The 17,856-nt window shown below is 33.8% G+C and overlaps 1 protein-coding gene across 1 annotated transcript in view; it reads left to right on the top strand.

The window, feature by feature from the left end:
• The window catches only part of LOC120347828 (uncharacterized), a 30,984-nt gene that overhangs the window by 11,944 nt on the left and 1,184 nt on the right, over positions 1-17,856 (top strand). Inside the window, exons 17-38 of the mRNA XM_078117815.1 lie at positions 102-949; positions 1,562-1,668; positions 3,752-3,892; positions 4,698-4,879; positions 5,425-5,528; positions 6,040-6,153; positions 7,017-7,187; positions 7,707-7,912; positions 8,580-8,855; positions 9,312-9,462; positions 9,969-10,185; positions 10,507-10,680; positions 11,188-11,321; positions 12,253-12,347; positions 12,549-12,698; positions 13,356-13,546; positions 14,099-14,460; positions 14,623-14,718; positions 15,289-15,428; positions 16,235-16,359; positions 17,198-17,306; positions 17,632-17,690. Of these exons, the coding sequence (XP_077973941.1) occupies positions 102-949; positions 1,562-1,668; positions 3,752-3,892; positions 4,698-4,879; positions 5,425-5,528; positions 6,040-6,153; positions 7,017-7,187; positions 7,707-7,912; positions 8,580-8,855; positions 9,312-9,462; positions 9,969-10,185; positions 10,507-10,680; positions 11,188-11,321; positions 12,253-12,347; positions 12,549-12,698; positions 13,356-13,546; positions 14,099-14,460; positions 14,623-14,718; positions 15,289-15,428; positions 16,235-16,359; positions 17,198-17,306; positions 17,632-17,690 (4,152 nt within the window). The remainder of the gene's footprint in view (positions 1-101; positions 950-1,561; positions 1,669-3,751; positions 3,893-4,697; positions 4,880-5,424; positions 5,529-6,039; positions 6,154-7,016; positions 7,188-7,706; positions 7,913-8,579; positions 8,856-9,311; positions 9,463-9,968; positions 10,186-10,506; positions 10,681-11,187; positions 11,322-12,252; positions 12,348-12,548; positions 12,699-13,355; positions 13,547-14,098; positions 14,461-14,622; positions 14,719-15,288; positions 15,429-16,234; positions 16,360-17,197; positions 17,307-17,631; positions 17,691-17,856) is intronic.

The raw sequence follows: 17,856 nt of genomic DNA, 5'->3' as shown, positions 1-17,856 counted from the left end.
CAACCCTGTTTACATTGCTATCATAATTTTTATTGATATGTCTTAATAACCTTACTATACAAAATTCTCTCTAATGAAATCATCATATATTATACAAACAGAAAACTACAAAAGGATACAACATGGAAAACTTGTGATGACAAATCTAGAGAATCACTACAACCTTTATCACAGTCTTCACCTGACTGGAAATCATGCAGTCGATATTCAGGAGAATTTCAACAAATGTTGCCGTCAATGAGTTTCTCAGAAATGGCGACAATTCAGGAACATCAGTTCGATCACAAAGATTTAGAAGAAGACAAAATAGAGGAAGAAAAAATCCCAATACATAAACTCGACGTAATAAAAGAGGAAGCAGAAACAACTCAAAATACAACACTCAGTGGACAATCGACAGCGAGTGGTGACTCTCAACTCACATCAGAGTTAATTCAAGAACAACTCACTAACTCGTCACAACATTCTCTACCCTCTCATGTACCGATGATGCACCATCACTCGCAGCATTTGTATCCTTCACACATGTCACATGTGATGTATCGACATCCTTCCGCAATGTCATCTGCAGCTTCCTTGCCTGGTCCTTATCTTGGGGATGTTCATTATCGCCATGTGGACGGACAATACCAATTACCGCCCGAATATATGACTCGTGGGGCACCACAAGTTTTTCCTCACCCTTATGGTACCTACCCCATGCCTTCTACTTATGTGTCTCACCCTATGTTGCATTCTACAACCACTCCCATGGGTTACCCACCTGAGCAACCTAGCATGGCTTCTAGTGCGGAAATGGGACTTAACCACACAACTACTACCATGTATCACCAGCATGGTACCAATTACCAACACTCTGGTATAGTCCATGCCCCTCGTGCTGCTACCATAGATGGAAGATTTCCATCCATGCCCGAAAGCTATTATCATCAACACCGACCATTAGAAGGTATGTGGTGAAAATAATGTAATATGTAATGTAATAATAATGATCATGTCAGCCATGGTACATGATGAATGAAGTAGAAGATATTGGTTCTTCTGTTGCCCATGTTTCAATTATAATTTGCTCATAAAAACTCGGATCTCTGCTGCATTCACCAAATATGGGTTGGAACAGACACCAGAGCATGCGTTTCAAAAACGAAGGCTCAAGTGCTGATCGAAGTGCAGTTTTGAAATTAAGTCAATTTTTTCAGTCAATTTCCAATCAGGGTCTTGGTATCGCTATTTTGACTAAAGTGTCCTATTCTCAAAAAGGTTCTAATATTAAGACTATTATAAATTATTAAAAAGGCGAATTCCTGTTGGTGTATTTGTCAAAATTGGTGAAATCTCGGAGCGGATTTTAATTTAATGATGTAACAATATTTTGGTTGTAGTTTAAAAGTTGCTTGAATCTGAGAGATCGATAAAACGAATGTAATACCTGATTTAAAATTCAATAGATCTTGGTCAATGTTTATAATTTATAAATCAGCATACTGTGGGTTATAACCCCATGACAAAAAAAAAAAATTTTTATGCACTTTGTACATAAAATTATTTATCTTTGTTTTAGCTCCAATATCAGCACCACCTGAGTTGGTATTTCCTGGGGTTCGTTGTGTAAATCTATTGTCTCATGCAAAGCTGCCTCTCACAAATAAAACTGATCGTTGGATACAGGTATTTTTCTTTCAAAGTCATTTCATTGTAAATTCCTCTATACCGTTATTATACCTTTGTTAAAACTCATTCAAAGGCTGCTATAATATGTTACTACTAAATGTATGCTAACCAAGTCATCTCTAGGGGTGGGCAAAATCGAATATTTTTTTCGAATCGAATAGTTCGAATATTTTTAACGAATACCGAATAGTCGAATAACGAATATTTTTTTATACACAACAGGAGGTATACAACGTCTGTCGATACTCCCTTTGGAAATTAATAAAGACATTGAAAAATCGGCTACAAAGCGTTTTTTTACTGGTTAATTTCGTCATAATCGCTGATTGTTTTTGTCACCGTGACCGTTTTTGCGGCGATATATAATCTATAATACCGCCCTTTCTGTTATTTGCAAGTATTAATTCTTTCGGGTCGGCGGACATCGACGTTTATATTTCGGGTTTACCGTTTTTTTACTGTGCGTTCACGTCGGCAACAGCTGTTAAAATCATTAAGGATTGATGTGAAAACCCAAATTAATATTATTCTCATTTTTATCATTTGCGTTGGCTCTCGTATTACTTATCAACGTTTGTAAATTTACTGTCACAATATTAAGCAAACGGTAATATTATTATCGATACCGGGATGTAGATATTTATTAAGACAATACCGTAATTAACTTTGCTATGCTTTTCTATGGTGTCTATGTTACTTTACAGATAAACTTCGCAAAGCTGAGATTGCGTCAATCCCGAATGTTGATATAAAATAGTGACTAAATAATTCGACAATAAAGGCATTTCTGCGTGGCCATATGACGAGATGACGTTAATAAATAGCGCTACTTGAATAATAATTTATATATGCGACCTAATGCTGAAAAAAATTGCGCTTTTTTACTTTTGTGCCTAATAGATGGCCAGGCGCTAATTATAACTAACTCTTCCAAGTTCCGACGTTTTCTTCAAAAATGCTCAAAATATAACGAATGTTATCATTTCTGACGATACAACGATTCGTAAACGAGACAGTGTTACATCAAAATTCACGATTGATTTTACGCCATACTCCTGTTCACGATTTCTACACTCCACCCGCCATGCATGCCCGAGTGAAATGTTTACACTTTCGAAACATTATTTGGTCAAGAATGAAAGGGATCACTAAAGAATTATTCGAAAGTACATTAAAAGAACTATGTCCTACCATTTCTTTTCTGGTCATAGCTTGTTCGTGTTATACTATGTACGGTTTCACGCAAAAGTTAATTCAACTTCATCTGATTTAACGTTTCTAAATTTAGGGAACGGTGTCGGTACCTCTTTGTGCAATATAGGGAATTGAAATGAACAATCGAAACGCAAAGAAAACAAATAACACCACAACGCAAAGACGTTTTTTCAAATTTGTCGCTTTTGTCTCTCAGCGAGCGTTGTAGGTGAATTCTTGCGCAATTCACGATCGGTTCAGAGACGTTCTGTGTCCAAGTGAAGCGACGCAGATCACGTGGTACCCGATATTCGAATAGTATAATGCCACTCGAATAATTTAATATTCGATTCGCTATTCGTTATTCGAATATTTTGCCCAGCCCTAGTCATCACATGACTTAAATTATATAGATCACGATATAGATGAGATTTTTATATTTGTGGTATTCATAGTTGTATGGCTAGCTACATAAATGTGTTAAGATATCAAATAGCCTTATTTTTTGGCTAATAAGCAGATTCACAAATATTCTTAATAAATTTGGTGAGATATTCCAGATTCACAGTGTGAGAATGCCAATTCATGGAAACTGATGGGGAACGCACGCTATTGTCCCTTTTTCTGGAATTTTCTGGCCCAAATCTAATAATAAGCCAATCCCAGAAAAAGGAAAGTAAGCCGATAAGACTACCCCGAAGAATTATGCAAAAAAATGGGTTCAGAAAATTGGCTCATTTGCCAGAAAAAGAGAGGGATATGCTTTCAGAATGGATGGGTTTGTCCCTACAATATAAAGACCAGCTTTATAAGAAGTTAAATGTTCACTAGTTTATCTATATTCACAACTTGTATTGACTGTTCTAATTTTTACTTCTTACACCAGATTGAATTGAATATTGTGTCTCCTGCTATCGATTGTTGTTTTTCGCTTGATGCTAAACCGTTAGTTGGACCACATGATACTAAAAATATTGAAATATCATTCTCACCGAAGAAAGAAGGAAGATTTGAAGCTTTACTAGAGGTATATTGCTATTATATAGTGGAGACAAAGAATGGAGATTGGAGAAACATAGGCTACATATCTCATAGTTTGATATTCTTCAATTCTGTATCACAATTACTCTTAATTTTCTATAATCTCTGTGCAACATAATATGTATTTCATCGTCAAAATAAAGAATTTGACAAAAATATTTTTTTCTGCATTGTCATCAGTTTATTTTCAATATTTGAATGATGCTGTAGACAAGTACTGTAAGATACCAAATAAAGGTTTTCCCAACTTTTTGAGCCGCAGACCCCTTTTTTGAATCTTAGTTTTGATGGATCCCCATTCTTACAACACCAACAACATTAATGGGATGGATGAGGTTGCTTTTTACTGCACAACTTATCTATTCTCGGAGCAATTTGTGACAATCCGACTCTACGGCATTACCTTTTCTGACGACAATGGATATTCGTCCGCAACTCTCAGCCAATTAGATGCAATGCTTTTTGATTGAAATCAATCATAAAAGATCAATCAGACTCTTCATATCGATGCGGACCCCCTGTGCAGTCATCACGGACCCCAGTTTCGAAAACCCTGTACTAAAAAGACTAAATCCAAACAAACATGATGAAAAAATAATCTGCTGATGCGATTCTTGTCATTCAAAATTAAAAAAAAAACATCGCAGCTGCTTACACTTATGTAAATGCTAAACAAGATCTATTTTTAAGATGTGTGACGTCTGCCTGTAATGCTGGGACTTGCAAAAATATTGATAATTCGTATAATTTCAATCTAGCTCCAATCTGTAAAATGTTATCATATTTTTAAGGTGATTAGTTATCCTGTCACATCGGAAGGATCTATGCTTCAAAGCTCAAGATCAGCCCCAAGCATGGTCTGCCTGAAAGCTGTGGCAGAAATTGCCAGTGCTGAATTGAAAGGACCAGACAATGAACATGAGCTTAATTTTGGAGAAACTTTATGCGATTCTGCCAAATATCTTCCACTGAGGTGAGAGTTTTTCTAGCGATTGTAGGCTGGTAACTCAAGTTTGACTTGAGCATTTTTAATCCTGCCTGTCACAGCTGAGGACTCATTGGTTTGTGAGCTGTATTCAAATTTTTAATTAAGGCCAAAATTTTGAATTTTTTGTCTTCATATTCTAGCATATTCTATATTTATTGAAGTCAAATTTCAACTGAAATGTGCAATTTTCTTTTATACTCAATAATCTTTATGTCGATTATTAACGAAGACCACTTTTAATTTAAAATTTGTGAGAAGCGTCCCAAATTACTGAAACTTTTTGATACAATCATGCACATGGTAGTTTACGTGTTCGAGTGTTGAATAATTTTTCTTCATTTTCATGGAAGTATTTAAAAATTATATGGTTTCTGTTTTTGGAGTCACCCTGTGATGTGATATACTTTTTGACTAATTTTGAAGTTCCATGAATAACCTATTTCTGTGTTTAACTCTGGTTGGTTTACATATAAGTTTTATAAGCTTGTATAATTTAGTGTCATGGTTTGATTATATTTTTATCTCGTCAGAATATTGAACAAAGGATCTGCTGAAATACCAGTTTGTGTCGTTCTTTGTTCAAAATCTCAAGATAGAAAATGTTTCGCAATATCAGATTCATCAAGTATAGAATGTAAGTATTTTCATAGTCCTTAAATAAAAAATTTAGAATGATGATAAAATGATGCATAATTGTGTAAAATAGTTATTTTTTACTCTAATTGGAATCCAATTACGTTGAGTTTGAAGTAGAATTGGGTATTCTTCATAAAATTTATCAAAATTTATCAATCCAAAATATTCTTCATATTTATAAAAAAAAACTCAAAATAAGGGTTTTATCATATTTCATGAAAAAAAACTTTTATATATGCCAGATAGAGTTAGATCGTTTTGTGTTTAATTGTTGTTGTTGCTAGTCATGGTTCTTTTTGGGTTGTGGAAAAATCACTTCTCTTCGCGACTGATTGACATCTCTTTCAAACTTTTATTACTTATTAGGAAGTCTCTTGAAATCTATATGTTTTCAATTTTTTTTCGAGTCTTGAAATGTGTGATATTTCACTGGTTTAACATATTAGTCATTTAAACTTTGTCATGAAGCATTGACCAATGCTTTATTTCTAATACTCATTGTTTTATAGGGACAGAGCAAGAAAAACGGCCCCAGTCAATATTGAGAACCATTGTCGCGACAGGTGAAAGACCAACAACAGTTTGGGTGCATTGTAAAATTCCACCTAAATACTGTGATGCAGGTATGATATCAAATTCACTTGGTGAAGATATTTTTTATGAGGCACTTTTCACTCCGAATAAGGCCCTGTACAAGTAGACAGAGATATATAGAGATCATTTTTTTGGAAGGATTGTAATATTGCCAGTTACCATTGCCTGCCCAATTTTATTATACACTTGGTTTGATGGTGTGCATGAGATTTAAAACAGATATATGTAACCTGCAATTCCAACATAGTCCAACGCTCGACCTCTAGAACAGGGGTGTGCAATCTTCAATACAGGAGGGCCAGATTCAAATGACTGGGTAACACCGCGGCCACACCTTAATTTAACATAGGCTTTCTGATAGTTGCACATCGCACAATTTCAGGTGTAGGCTTTGCAACGCAAGGGATTTGGAATTACTCGTACATACCAGATTAAACTAAATTGAAAACTTGTTTTGCGGGCCGCACTCCATTCAAAATTCGCACTTCACCATTTTCCTGTGTGGGCGCATCTGTTGTACACCCCTGCCCTAGAACATTGGTTCCCAACATTTTTCAATATATTTTTTTTCACTATACCTAATAACTATGTTTCCATTATTTGTTCAATTAGTAAACGATCCTTAGCTAATGTTATGCACAACTTGATATCTTGCTTTTACAAAGTGAATATTGTGTGCATTAATCCGGTATTACAATAATACCTAATAATTGAGAAATATTAGTAAAACTATGCCAAATACAAGATAATATTTATGTATTTCCTTCCTGCAAACAACATAATTTTTCCATAGGGAAGAATTTCACCCCTGTAGGGAAATCCTGCTGTAGGCCATTTTGCCCATATTATGTTTATTGTTTGCACCAATAATCTATTGTACTATTTTTCCCAGCTGAACCACCGAAAAATATATCTGCTCAAGTTTATATGGAGATTGATAACAGTCAAAAACAATCATTGGATACTAATGTACTGGACTCAATATCTGTTGAAGTTACAGCATGTATTGCTAAACTTCATGCTCCTAAGAACATGCAACCTTTAACTTTCTCATGTTCGCGAGGTAGGATTTTGTTTTGAAAAGCATGGTCATGGGTATGATACGAGTTTATCTTAATAATTTGATAATATAATACGATCTGGTTGAAAATCAATTTCAAATATTTCAGTTACGGTAATTAAAACTTTATCGCAAATTATTGATGTGATATGATAGTATATTTTTGTCATTATTCAAAAAATGTGTGTTTTAAGAATGTGTATACTCAAAATAAGGTTTATTGTACAACTATCAACTTATTTAGTTAAATCAAAATTTTTCAGCAATTTTCAGCCGTTTATCATAAACTGGTAGTAATTCAACTATTCAGAATGGAAATTTATAATATCGTAGAATACAATATCATCTGCAAAGTATATCTCCATTGTCCCAATCCCAATCTATTGAGATATGAGTATTCCAAACTACAGTATGTCTGAAAATAAATAAACATGCCATTTCATTGTGTTGACGCTCCATCAGTTCTGGCTACTTATCGGTACTATTATCTGTTACTGTAATATCACAACATTGTTTTTACAGAAAATACTCAGACTCGTACTCTACCTGTCAAAAATTGTGGAAATGTCTCGACACGAGTATCATTTTCTGTACTTGATCATGAGGATATTCTGAGTGTTACCCCACTTCATGCGTTATTAGCTGCTGGAGAACATGTTCAAGTTTCAGTTCAGTTCAAACCAGGTCGTTTCACTCCAAACAAAGTCAATTCAACTTTTTTAATGAAGGTAAATTTCCTTTGTTTTTAAAATTGCATGTCGATTCTTATAATTTAATTTATTCAGATTATTAATTTACTGTAGTTTAAGCATTTTATAAATGATTTTAGTACTTTTAGTAATTCTGTTAAAGTGAGGAATACCACAGCCATCTGTGTTTTCTATGATAGTCTCTAGTAATAGCTATATTCAAAAATATAAGAGTCCTGCATTATATATCTTAATTAGATTTTGAAAACCTTGAGTCTTGCTATTTTTCAACCAGCTTTTGTTTCCTGGTCTCTTTTTTTTCTCATTAAAACTATTTTTCAGAAATTTGTATTCGATTATTTTTCCTGGTTGAGAAAAATGACAAATTCAGTTGAAAAATTTAAGTTCACATCTGCTTTCGTTGATTGTAATAACGTAATACCAGCCTGTTAACTATGAACCATCTACTTCTTGAATCTGTGAATTTCTTTTCATAGAAAGACTGCTCAGCAATGCCTCACCTGTGATCGAAACAGCCAAAAAAAAATTTATATAACACTTGAACTTCTGTATGTGTATGATTGTACCCTAAACTTTTAAAAATCTGTGATGCTTTGCACAAATGTTATGTTCTCTCTAGAAATATTCCGAATTACCAGTGTTCTGCTTTTTTTCAAGTTACCCAATGCTGTTTTACTTTTCCCAGATTGAACCAAATGGAACAAAATATGAAGTATCCATTGTTGCAACTTGTTCTGAATCTAGCAGCAGATCTATGTCACGACAGTCTTTTTCCGAAACACAAACTTCTCAAATGGGAGACATGCCAACGCTACTGACAAACAAGTCTCATATATGTTGGGGTGGTGTAGCAGTTGGTCGATCACTCCAGCAGAGAGTTGTGCTAAGAACGAGCCCTGGAGCTCAAAAATCACTTCCTATGAGGGTCATGATAAAAGGAGAAGACGCATCATGTTTTCAGGTAAAGGGAATTTTAAATTTATCCTAAAGTAGAAAATGACTGAAATGATGGTTTTATTGAGCCAGCATGTGGAAGTGGGAAAGTTGGCATTCTTATCGCATATATTCATATCCCTTATGATTTGAACATGCAACTGTGAAAAACGGATCAACAGTCTTTAAATCTTCTACCAATGATTTTTTTCCATTTTTGCGTACGCGTAGAAGTCGTTTTAAGCAATACTACATATGAAAATCTCGTTGTCTTTTTCTAAGCTATTCAATGGATAGGTTCTGTTTTTTTTTTTCAAGAAAGTTTTTGGATATTAATTTGTAGAATTGTGAAACATAGAATTCTTGTGCATTTTCAATTATATCCCCATTTTAATTGTTTAATTCAATAATAGGGTGAATATGTCTTAGTATCGTTTCGAAATGACCCCTGTTATCAACATTAAATTACTTCTTTGATTTATAGATTTTGAGAGAAGATGATAAAGAGAGAGAAGAACTTTGTTCAAAACAAGAAATGGTTATGAGAGGAGGACAGGATAAAATTATTAAAATACTGTTTGGACCGACAAGATGCAGGATGGCTCTGGCTAAATTAGAAATTAAGGCACCCGTGGGTAAGTGGGTTGTAGATGAAGCGTCGCTGTGTGTGTGATGAGCTCATAGAAACTTTGTCGGAATTTGCATTTGTGTTATGGTAAACTTTTACTGGATTTGTCTGGTTTTAAATGGCTCACAGCGCTGAAGCCACAGTTTGTTCAAACTTCGGAGCCTTTCAAATCTGGGCTCCGACTCTTACTCCATAGCGATTGATGTTTCTTAGTATGGCCACTCGCACTACCAGTAAACATTGAATGGGTTACTGGTATTTGTAAGAAGTATTAGGAGCTGAAGCTGCTCAAATTTCTGGTAGCTTCGGCTCCAACAAAATGCTATTGCTCTATCTAGCCCTGGCCCCATTTCTGTATTGCCAGCGTATTAAAATAAACAAGGCTGTCAGATTTGGAGAAGATTTATTATTATACAACTACATATGGGGATTTAAATTTTCATAATGGTCATTAGTTAAATGCATAATATCCAGAGTATCTAATGAAATGAACACCTTTCTATTTTAATTCAGATCAAGTCTCTTCAACCAAGTTCACGATTCCCTTGAGTGGTTACGGAGGTCGAAGTGAAATAAAAATTGAAGATCTTGAAGTTATACCAAAAGAAGATGATTCAAATACAGACTTATTTGCTATTTATGTCGATGACAATGATTCAAGAAGACAAACAAAATTCACTGTTACAAATAACTCCTCAAGAAATGCGTTCATAAAAACTGTGCTTTATAGGTGAGTGAGTGTGAGTAAGTCATAAGGTGTTTATTAAAAATCGAAACTGAATCGAAGAAAGCTACTTAAAATGTAATATTTAGGGTGGTGCATTCCATACTAGGGAATCCTGATTGTCGCGTGACTTGATACAATTCAAATTAAAAACATCATGTTTATTGAGGGTACTCTGACAGTAATCAGATGAGATCTCACATCCAAATGAGTACGGCAACTGAAAATTGTAGTATTTCAAATGAAATTTTTTTTTTTATAAAATCAATAATTTACTACATTGAATATATACCTAATTTCTAATATTTTTTATTCAACATTTTGCAGTGACCAAAATTGCCAAATTCCTCATCAAGACAACGTTGCTAGTTGTTCTCCATCACAATTTGTATTACCGAAACGTTCTTCTCGTACAATGAATTTATCATTTCAAACATCATCTGATAAGAGATCTGGATATTCTAGAAATGGACGAGATTTGATTTGCTGTGTTTGCTTATGGTATGATTATGTCATTTTTGTTCCGAACAAAACTGTGAACAAGCTGCCACTATTGTTTTATGTTTTGCTATTTTTGAATGATCGAATCTTGCAGGTTTGGCATTGCCTATCCAATTTATTACATTCTAATTGAGGTGTGGGTATGGGGTTTGGACTAGGAAAATTTAACCTGTCATCTGTTAGGAATGCTTGGTTAACTTGATGATTCCTTAGTTTTTGTTGATGTTTTATGACTTTAATTTCAACTCGTGACTCGAAAAATATGACAAACATGGCTTCATACTCAAGACATTATGGCTTTGATTATAATTTCCCACGAATCGTCTGCAAGTTTTGTTTATATGAAACCATTGCGTGTCACAACGATTAGAAACATAAGATATAAAATTCATGGTTCAGCTCTCCAAAGGATACAATGGCCACTCGTACACAAATGCTTCCATGATTTTCATCTGTGCATATATCTTGTTTCTTTTTATTCTCAAAATTATGTTATAATCCATACAGGCATGGTGATGAAATTGCGAGACATTTATTGAAGAGTGCATTATCAAAACTAGGACCTTCTGCTGTGAATAAGAGTTTGTCAGAAAGTAATCCGTTGAGAGGAACATCATTTGATGGAATTTTTGAAGGCGAAGGTAGTATGATTGGACATAAAATATGGATTGTTTTGCTACATTGTTGTTGTTGAGCTTATGGGACGCAACTAATGGACCGATCAAGTTCAATTTTTCAATACTTAAAGATGGAAGTTGCTAGAGGACTGTAATGTTGTTCCAAACGTTGTTGTTCTAATCTAATTTATTACTTTTTCATAAGTCACAGATACATTTTCATACTTCATTTCATACTGGCATGTGTTACGTTTCTTTTCGCGTTTGGATGACATTCCGATGGCCATTTTAGTAATTCAAACTTTGTGTTCATTTATTTAAGCTTTGCTTTTCTAAATTGTCAGAATTCGTGCAATAATTTGTGTGTTTATACATTAGCATTTAATGTGGAGAATTTATTGACAAAGAAAATTCAAATTCAGCAATTTTGAAAAATGAAAACAACACTTTTATTCTGTAAAATTTGTCAAAATAACGATTCATGTCTGTTTTATTTTTTATTTACTACAAAATTATTTTTTTTACCAGCCTTTAATGTTGAGGTAAACTTTAAAGGTTTTTGTGGTGAAGCCCTTTTTGTCATGTGCACTTAAATTTTTATGTGGTTTTTGGCATCTTGTGATTTAAGTTTGAGAAAAGCATATTTTAAATTTTATCCCAATCAGTAGGTATATCAGTTTAAGAAGGTTAGTCTACTTGCAATTGTCTTTGTTATTGTTGTCATGATAAGTGATTATGTTAGGTCAAAGGTAATCAAGATGACTTTCACACTTAGTGATATATTCTGTGTAGACATGCCTTGTGCTGGGATTCTGCTTTTGTGCCACGCTGTTGTAGTTGTGTTCTAATCTGACTGTTTCTGTTGACTGAGAAGTCATCCGTGATAAATGCTTGCTGAATAATATTTATGGCCCCTTTGTATATAGCGCGTGACAATTGTCATACTTTTTCACAGGTTCAAATAAAAGTGAAGAAGATTTATCACAAGTTAAACCGCAACTCGGTGATGTTCAAGTGTTTTATACCGGAATAAAGAAAAGCATTATTCAAGTATGGATTTCTTCTTTTTCAATACAAACAATTTTCGACAAAAATTGACTAAATTTACGGAATACCCCAGTATTATAATGGCAAAACAGACAAAGAAACAATAGATACAAAGCACTGTTTGCCTATGGGAAAACTATTTGTATCCATTAGGCTCTTACCTTTTCCTCTTATCTTAAATTTCATGTTTCATTTCATGCTCAGGTATTTGGACCTCGTACCAACAAACCATTACTCGAAATGGTTGAACCTGGTAAGAAATCGTCTGCTGCATCAGAAGGCCACAAACCAATCAGAGATATGAGAACTAATACCACACAATCACATCAACATTATAAAAGAACAAATAATCAGGTGAATTTTTAATAATCTTATTAAGTAAAAAATGCAAAATAAGATGGTCAATGGTCAAAAAAGTTGACTGAAGCCTAAGGAAAAAGTGGCTACAAAGTGGCATTAAAGACAACTGTTTATATTGACTTAACTATACTAAGAAAAGGGCTCATATATAGTCTGATACAAGAATAGTCATTAAACCAACTGATGCCCAACCCTTTCTGTACTTTTTATGCCGAATGTTTTCCATGATTGTATCGACCCTAACTGCTTCAAATCTCGCGACAATCCATATTTCCTAGTGTGTAATGCTTCACCACATTCAACATAGTTTCAATATGTCTTTGGATTTCTTCTTGGTCTACTTTATCTTTACTTCTGAGTGGCATTACTTTGGAACGATTGATCATATCCTCTTACAAAAATATTAGAAATCATTACAGTCCATACTCAGCACAACAGTACTGTTTTTAATAAACTTTAGATGTTATTCTCGTGTAACCCTAACTGATAGTAACCAAAATTTTGGGCAAAATGGACCCATTTAGAGTAATCACAATTGTAATTATTTGCAGCATCTGAAATACCATAGTATTAGGATAAATAAAAATAAATGAAAAAAAAGTCTCTAGTCTCTGCAAGATTTTTACTTTTAATATTTTTATTTTTTTTTAGGATGAAGATCAAAACGAATCCTGGTTACTTTCACCTGATCATGTAGTTTTATCAGCACCAAGATTAAACAAACACACCGAGCCAAGTAAAATCAAAATAATAAACAGATCGGGGTCGTCACTGAGATTTGATGTCGCTTGGTCTGGTCATTACTTGACCATCACACCACATAGTGGACAAGTGGACCCAGAGTAAGTTTTATTTTAATTTTGATCAAATCATCTTTCTCAAGATTTGAACCAGTGACCTATTTACAAAATTATTAGTGATGTAATTTTGATGATGTTCGATGATGTTTCACTCGGACAAAGCAAATTGACGAGTCCTTGATGAACTACTATAGTTGTGTCTATTTGACAGGTTTTTTGTGAAATGTACTATTTTTATGTATTATTTTTTTAAACGTTTTCTAGTTAAATTTTGGAAAGTTGTATGCTTAAAAATAGTAGTAGCTTGTATGTATAAAAATAGTAAATTTATTATGTTCAATATATCTCCTGGTATGTTACAGTATGTCATATGTATGGAAATTAGCTGTTTTGATTTATCATGACCCCTTCACTATCTAAAGTTCATGCTTTAACATCTATAACAGTCTATATTTTTGCGAATCATACAAAGTTTTTGATTTTTCTCCCTCAATATAATAAATAATGATTACCACATGGTGAAGATAGCTACCTCCATTTGTATATCATCAATCGTAATATTCGATATATTTACATTTACATTATATCATTCAGATCTGTCCTTATTATGCTCCTGAGTGCCAATCCTTCTTTGGCCTCTCGGCGTGATCTTCTTCCTTGGGTAGGTACTGTACAAGTCTCCACTCAAGATGGACGTGGCACAAAACAACTTCGTGTCCAGATACGAGATGACGTGGCACCGCTTGATGCCTCGGTTCAACCTGCAACTCCGGTGCCGCGGCTTCCTCTCAAGGCTCAATACAGTGAAATACCATCAGCAGACTCTTTTGCTACTCCTATGGCTGCATCTGGACAAAGTAGAGTGTCGTCATCTTCTAAAGATACTGGATCTAATAAAATTTTATTGGATTCGTGTATTGTTGATTTTGGGCAAACGACGATGAAATCTAGCACCAGTAAGTGTGTTTTGTTCTAGATTGATGCTTTGTGCCAATTTTATAGAAATTGCAACCCCATGCAATAAATTGAGTAGGCACTAGGCAGTGTTGAATCAGTCCATGACTATATCAAAAGACATAGATATTGAAAGGGCTCATACATTTTCTTTTGCTTTTCAGAATCAAATCTAGAATTCACAAATGTTTGTCCAAGTAATATCCGATGGTTATTGACATCATTTGCTCCAGCATATGTAAAAGATATTGAACCAACAGGTGAAAATTTTTTCAACTTCCATAATTTACTTTCATATCTTGTTATATATTTATCTCAAAACACTGATTAGAATTTGGCACATATACTGCTTAATTAAAACAGTTCTTATCTTATTTATACGCATTTTTTATATTTCTATTTGAAACAGAATTTCTTTCATTTGGCAATCTGTTAGTTTTATAAGCACGTATTACTTTGTATGAATCAGCAGATATTGATAAATTTAGATTAGATCAATTTTCACTAAATCATAATGTCAGTGGATATTAATTGTTTATGTGATGTAAAATCAGAGGTTGTTCTTGCTTACATTGGTGACACGTAATTTAAGTTCTACTGCTAGGAATGAGATGAACCTGGTATTTGTCAGTATCTGATAGAACGAGGCATAAGTCATGAACTCATTCTGACAAATGGTACTTTAGGAGCTGTTGAATTATTTTAAAAGGAAATAAATCAGAGTCCTAGAAAGACATGGGTTTGAGTCCTGATTAGAATCTAGGCCTATTTCTACCTGTTGCCAAGTACCACACCATATGCCCCCAATATATATTTTTATTAATTTACAGGTGATCTATATAGATCAACATATGCTGCTTTTGTATTCTCTCATACTTCTGGTTTACTTGAACCTGGTGCTAAAGTACGAATACCTGTGACATTTAACCCTATGAGTGAAGGGAATTATTCACAATTCTGGGACCTTGAGGTAAAGTTTACAAAATTATGTTGTCGTTGAGAAATTCTTAGAATAATCCAGGAACGTGCAACTGTTTATTGCAATCTGTTGGAACGTAAAATTATGGTGACATGATATAACACAAAGTCCAAACTGCTGATATTGCACTTACAAATGAGAAAAGGCGTTAAAAAAATAAGGTATTACAATGTCAGGTATAAGTCTAATTAATAGGTTCCATGGTCTGTATCGTTACTTGTAGGCTTTCTCTTGCATGCCTCTGGATTATATACCTTCATTCAAATTCTATGGGTAAATTTCCCAGAATAAACAGGTCGAATGTGTCTCAAGGTGGATGTTTGTTTTTCAATATATTCCAGGGTAGCACATGTCTTTTACACATTTTCTTTGAAATAAATAAACCCAGGGAACTTGAGATTTTATAAATTCAGTTTCCTATGTTAAAGTGAACTCTCAACATTGTATAGATTCGAAAATCTGCTAAGAGTGATGCATTGAAATGTACATCCCCAATATATTATGAAAACTGCTTGCTGCCCGGGTAGATGTTTCAGGATATGTGATTACAAGTTCAGTGGCAACCATATACTAATCTAAAACACCTACTTATAATTTCTGATTGAAACCTAATAAAAAAGATTAGGAAAAATTGAAGAAAAAAAAAAGAATTTTACTATTTATTCACATTCTTGTGAGTGGTTTTTCCACTTTGTATATAAATGTGATTAGGTACCATGGTCTTAGGTACCATATATTATTCACTTAATAATATTTAACACAGCAATGATTTGCATTGTATCAAATTTATTTTTCAGCATCATGAAGCTGCAGATTCTGCTGCATTGTCGTTAAATAAAGTACGAATACAAGTTGTTGGACAAGGAATAAAATCGATGAAACCTGTAATGCAAAGTCAAAATATGAACAAAACAAAAGAAGGGTTGGTTATTAAATAATTATAGCAAATTTGCACAGTTTAGAGACATTGATATATGAACTGTTCAGCATATTTAAAACATCCATTTGGTTGATGTCCCAAGTTAGCACTCTTCAGTGGCATCGTAGGGTAAAATCTCCCCCCCCCCCCATACACACAAAAACTAGCCACCTTTCATTTGTTATTCCATCTATTGAGGTTGCCATGGTTACCCCGCCAGTCATGCCTGGAATCGTTCTCTCCCCTTACCACAAGCGATACTGGAACCACCAGTTCACCTTGAACATACTTATGAAAGGGTGGCTACTGTTAGTGAATATTGTTCGGCTTTTTTTATCTTTATACGATTCAAAGTTAGGCTCTTTCATAGGTGACAATGCTCGATAACCAATACTGGTTTATTGCTTCTCCATTCATCCCGAAATACATTATTTTTATTTTACTTCACTGTTGATGCACGCTTGTATTTTTGGTATGTGAATAAATAAACTAGTGACTGACTGACATCACCCATGGTGTATTAAATTGGCTGGGCCTTTTCGAACCAGAAAGATTCCATGTCCTTCCGGTTATTAAGTAGCTCGACATATATAATATATATCGATATCAGTGACGACCTTGTTCGAAGCAAAAGATGTGAATTAGCTTCATATAAAAATAAGTTTGCTTTATTTTCGCGGTTTTTTATGTGTGAATTTTTGCACTGACTTCTTCTTTTTATATGTGTGCAAATCTTGTTCCTAATTATGTCAATGCTTACATAGGAAAATTTATCAGATATTGTCTTTCACTATCATTGCAAAACAAATGTATTGTTGATGCTATTTCGTATATTTTACAGAAACGGAATTTATGTCTCTGAAGATCAAGTGAAATTTTCAGATGTTCCTGTAAATGAATCATCTGTGTTGAAGATTCCGGTGAAAAATAGGAGCAAGGAGTCTCACAATGTATGATTGTAATTTTTTTTTCTTCCAAGTTCGGCATAAACACCGTAAATATGTTGACCCGGTTTAAATGCTGTCGAAAATCTTTGCATTCAATTTTTGATGTTTTTCTAATTTCATTTCATTTTTTCATTTGAAAGGTCTTATAAAATGCATTGTTCATTGTTTCACTATTCTGTGTATTGTATTCCCCAGTTTTGCTTACTAGTTTTCCTATTTTTTCTTTTCTGTGTCTTATTTATATACGTGTGATTTGGTTCAATATGAATAGATTTATTTAACAATATTTTTTTTATTTAAAATTCTTAAACATTATTTAATTGTTCAGGTTAAATTCATCAATGTTCGACCTCCATTTCACATCACACATCAGCGACATACTATCAGGTAAAAGTTACTTTTTAAGTTTGAAAGTAATTCAAAGGCGGGGTTTGAAATCTACATTTAGCGTTTCCGAAATTGAGCATACTTTAAATTGATTAGTTATGTATCATCGTAATCCGAAAAGAGTATACGTACGGACGGCAGTTTAAAAATTAAAAGAAAGTACATT

Source organism: Styela clava, chromosome 11 (genome assembly GCF_964204865.1).
Source record: "Styela clava chromosome 11, kaStyClav1.hap1.2, whole genome shotgun sequence".
NCBI classification, from domain to species: domain Eukaryota; kingdom Metazoa; phylum Chordata; class Ascidiacea; order Stolidobranchia; family Styelidae; genus Styela; species Styela clava.
The sequence above is the reverse complement of the archived record's forward strand: the minus strand, read 5'-3'. Positions and strand labels throughout refer to the sequence as shown.